This window comes from Lithobates pipiens, unplaced genomic scaffold (assembly GCF_037356315.1).
Source record: "Lithobates pipiens isolate NorthernLeopardFrog02 unplaced genomic scaffold, aLitPip1_a1.2 Scaffold_13, whole genome shotgun sequence".
Lineage (NCBI taxonomy): Eukaryota > Metazoa > Chordata > Amphibia > Anura > Ranidae > Lithobates > Lithobates pipiens.
The window spans coordinates 523,922,916-523,926,997 of record NW_027507718.1 but is presented as its reverse complement, the minus strand read 5'-3'; the positions used below and the strand labels follow the sequence as shown (position 1 = coordinate 523,926,997).

Genomic DNA, 4,082 nt, shown 5'->3' with positions numbered 1-4,082 from the left:
TAGGTGTCACTCAGGATCCTTCGTATAGAACATACACAGTTACTAGATAAAGTACATATAGAACATTTTTGCCTTTTGCTATACAGAGATAAAGCCAGGACTGGACTGGGACAGAAATTTGGCCCTGGACTTCATCCAGACCGACCCATTTACATTTTGAGTGTCCCATCAGCACTCCCTTGCATCAGAGTGCCCCATCACCAGCCCCCTTACAACAGAGTGTCCCATTACCAGCCCCCTTACAACAGAGTGTCCCATTACCAGCCCCCTTACATCAGAGTGTCCCATCAGCACCCCCTTACATCAGAGTGTCCCATCAGCACTCCCTTACATCAGAGTGGCCCACTTAGCTATCGGCCCACCGGGAAACTCCCGGTAGTCCCAATGGCCAGTACATGCCTGGATAAAGCCCAAGCCCACCTCAATCCAGCACATACAACCAGTAGGTATATGGGGGGATCAGACCACGGTGTGTTCATTTAGGTGATGGAACACCTGCCCGTCTGTCCTACGGTTCCTCTAGAGGGGGGGCAGGAGTTCCTTGAGCTGTGGCTGACTGAACTCTCATTTAATGGTGCCTACATAGTTCCCGGGCCAAAACCACTTTGCAGAATAAGCTGCCAATCATCATTTTAGCTGTCTTCAAGGGGGCATTTTTTTTCACTGGCCACCAAAATATTGTTTTTTTTTTGTTGCCACTTTTCCCCAATTAGTTTAAACCCCCTGAGATTCTCTGAGATCTCAAAATTCTTTTTAAGGTTCTTCTAGGGCTAAAAGGTTGAGAAAGTCTGGGTTATGGTGATAATGGACTAAAGGAATTAAAAATAAGAGGTTTTTGTTGCGTACACTTGCAAGTCTACTTTGAGGCCACATTGCCTTGTCTAGACCTTTTTGTATAGCATGGTCCTTAAAGCGGAGGTCCACCCTAAAGTGGACCTTCCGCTCATCGGAACCCTCCCCCCCTCCGGCGCCACAATTGGCACCTTTCAGGGGGGAGGGGGGTGCAGATACCTGTACAGTACAGGTATCTGCACCCACTTCCAGGATAGCTCTCTGCGGAAAGGGGCGTGGATTACGCCCCTTTCCGAAAGTCCCCCGCTGCCTGCTGGGAAACACACAGTTCCCAGAGGCAGCGGGTCCATCCTTATTGCGCAGCGCGACTCACGCATGCGCAGTAGGGAACTGGGAAATGAAGCCGAAAGGCTCCACTTCCTGATTCCCATACCCAAGATGGCGGCGGCAGCACCCGAGAGACGATCGAGAGATCGGCTTCGGGTGCCGACATCGCGGGCGCGCTGGGCGGGTAAGTGTCATTATTTTAATAGTCAGCAGCTGCAGTATTTCTAGCTGCTGGCTTTAAAAAAAAAAAAAAACGCGGAGTCCCGGCGGACTCCCGCTTTAACTGTAGTCTGACAGAGCTCCTATATAAAATCCAATACATTGAGGGCAAGTACGGCTGGAGGTAACCCATTCTTTATAGAAGAGAGCCCAAAAGTTGTGTGTTAACCAAAAAAGTTTAAAACAGTTTATATTCTCAACAAATATCACCACTAAGCTACTAATCCACTCCCTGGTCATCTCTTGTCACAACAGTTGTAACTCCTTCCTTGTTGGGCTACTTCCACATAGGTAATCCCCCTTTAATCCATCATGAATACTGCTGCCAGACTCACCTACCCTACCAATCGTTCAGTGTCTGCACACCCCTCTCTGCCAATCCCTCTGTTAGCTTCCGATTACCCAACAACAAAAAATTCAAAATACTATCAACAGCGTAAATACCTATCTACATCTCCAGCTACATCACCATCCTAATGTCAAAATATCCCTCAAGCCGTCCTCTCCGCTCCTGCCAAGACCTTGTGCTCTCCAGTTCCATTGTCACCTCCTGCCATGCTCATCTCAGGGAATTCTCCTGACCCTCTTCCATTCTCTGGAACTCTCTACCCCAACCTGTTTGGCTATCTCCTACTCTGTTCACCTTTTAGGTGACACCTGAAGACTCATTTCTTTAGCGCGACCTATCCCACCTCTTACTAATGAACTCTACATTTATTTATCCATCAGATCATCCCTAACAGTTATTACCTTTTGCAACTGTATAAATCCCATATAATAATATAGTGCAGAGATCAGATTATGCACTTATTGAAGTGACAGAACCAGTAGGATAGGGTGACCAGACATCCCTGGTTTCCGGGAACAGTCCCCGGATTGAGGACACTGTCCCTGGACCAAGTCTGTCCCCGTTTTTGTCCCCGGATTGTATTTGAACAGGGGCTGGGGCAATTTCAAAGACAGTCATGTCATGTAAAAAAAAAACTGAATTACACACCCCCCTTCCTACTAGCTTAGGGGGGTGTATTTTTTTCCATTATCCGTGCCCCTTTCTGATGATCATGTGCTGGTCGGAGTGCAGGGAATACTTATTCGGTTTCAGGTGCATGCCCATCCAGCTCCGCTCACATGTTCTGCCTTGGCTCAAGTCCCAGCCACCCGCCTGCCTGCTTATCTCCTTGCCTTCCCTGGTGGAGTGATCTTCCTCCGCTTCCCACCCAGTAGTACCCGGGGCCCGGAGAGTGAGACTTTACAGGCTGTGAGCGGCGATGGGCAGAGAGTCACTGATTGCTGCCATTGCTAGTAAAAAAAAAAAAAATGTCCCAGATTTCATTTTAAAAATCTGGTCACCTTACAGTAGGATCACATCACAGAGGTGTCCAGTAGGTTGCCACATATTAAAGCAATTCTTCTGAAACAAGCGTAGTAAAATACAATGAGAATGGATTGCATCAGTCAAGAAAGATTACAAACTACAGAAAAAAAAATACTACTAATAATAAAAAGTTCATAAAAGTTAAATAAATAATGACTTACTGGACAGCATGGCGAGCAGGATTGTTGTCAATAACATTTTGGCAAAGAACTCTCCGAACACGTCCTCCTGTGATATGAGTGTGAACTGTTAGGCTTCCTTTTCATGAATGAGCTGTTTTACTGTATATAGCAGCTCCTCCCCTCCGCTTACTTAGGATTATGAATCATTTGTTATTGTATGTGGTTTCACTTTTTTTAATTTCTCTCAATCCGGCGTGTACGGGATGTACATACAAATACAGTATGTGTTGCAAAATTGTAATTTATACATGTGCATGCATGCAGTGGCAAGGGTGTACCTTAAGATATTATATTTTTTTGTTTTCTGTATTTTCCTATATTATATTTTCTTAAGCACTTTTCTGTTTTTTTTTTTCACTTAACTTGAATGAAAATCTCCATATGTGATAGCATATACGGAGAGACAGGTACTCTTTACAGAGTCACCAGTGGTCTCTTGAGCACCCAATGCCCCCTCTGCAGTTCCTCCAGCCAGATTGAGCGCAGACCAGGCTTGATCAGCTGTTTTCCTGACTGAATCTGCTGGGGTCTGATAGTCTTAAACATGGGAGTGCTAAGAGCTGAGCACTTCTAGGTTCATCTAAGGGGCACTGGTAAATGAACATTTATTGTCTCCCCTTAGGGTTGCCACCATTTCTTCAAGCCAAGCCCGAACACTTTAGCGGTGCATGGCAAATTTTTTTGTGCTATACTCTATAGGATTTTAAAGACCTGGAGGAGAGCAATAGTGCGTCGAGCTTAGCACTCCACGGAAAACAGTTTGTGTGGCCAATTTTAACAGGTGGCAACGGATTGGTGTCCGACTATTTTGGTTACTTGCGAAGCCACAGTTCGATATGAATAATGTGTCTGGGTCTTAGGCACAAAGAAAAGAGGGGGGGGGGGTGACAGAGAAGAGAGGGGGGTGTGACAGAGAAGAGAGGGGGGTGACAGAGAAGAGAGGGGGGGTGTGACAGAGAAGAGAGGGGGGTGTGACAGAGAAGAGAGGGGGGTGTGACATAGAAGAGAGGGTGGGTGTGACAGAAAAGAGAGGGGGGTGTGACATAGAAGAGAGGGTGGGTGTGACAGAAAAGAGAGGGGGGTGTGACAGAGAAGAGAGGGTGGGTGTGACAGAAAAGAGAGGGGGGTGTGACAGAGAAGAGAGGGGTGTGTGATAGAGAAGAGAGAGGGTGTGACATAGAAGAGAG

At 46.6% G+C, this 4,082-nt stretch overlaps 1 protein-coding gene across 1 annotated transcript in view; it reads right to left on the bottom strand.

Moving 5' to 3' along the window:
- Window positions 1-3,008, bottom strand: part of LOC143975620 (uncharacterized) — a 43,787-nt gene extending 40,779 nt beyond the window's left edge. The window contains exon 1 of the mRNA XM_077478098.1: window positions 2,875-3,008. Within this exon, the coding sequence (XP_077334224.1) occupies window positions 2,875-2,911 (37 nt within the window). The 5' untranslated portion in view covers window positions 2,912-3,008. The remainder of the gene's footprint in view (window positions 1-2,874) is intronic.
- Between the last annotated feature and the right edge of the window lie 1,074 nt (window positions 3,009-4,082).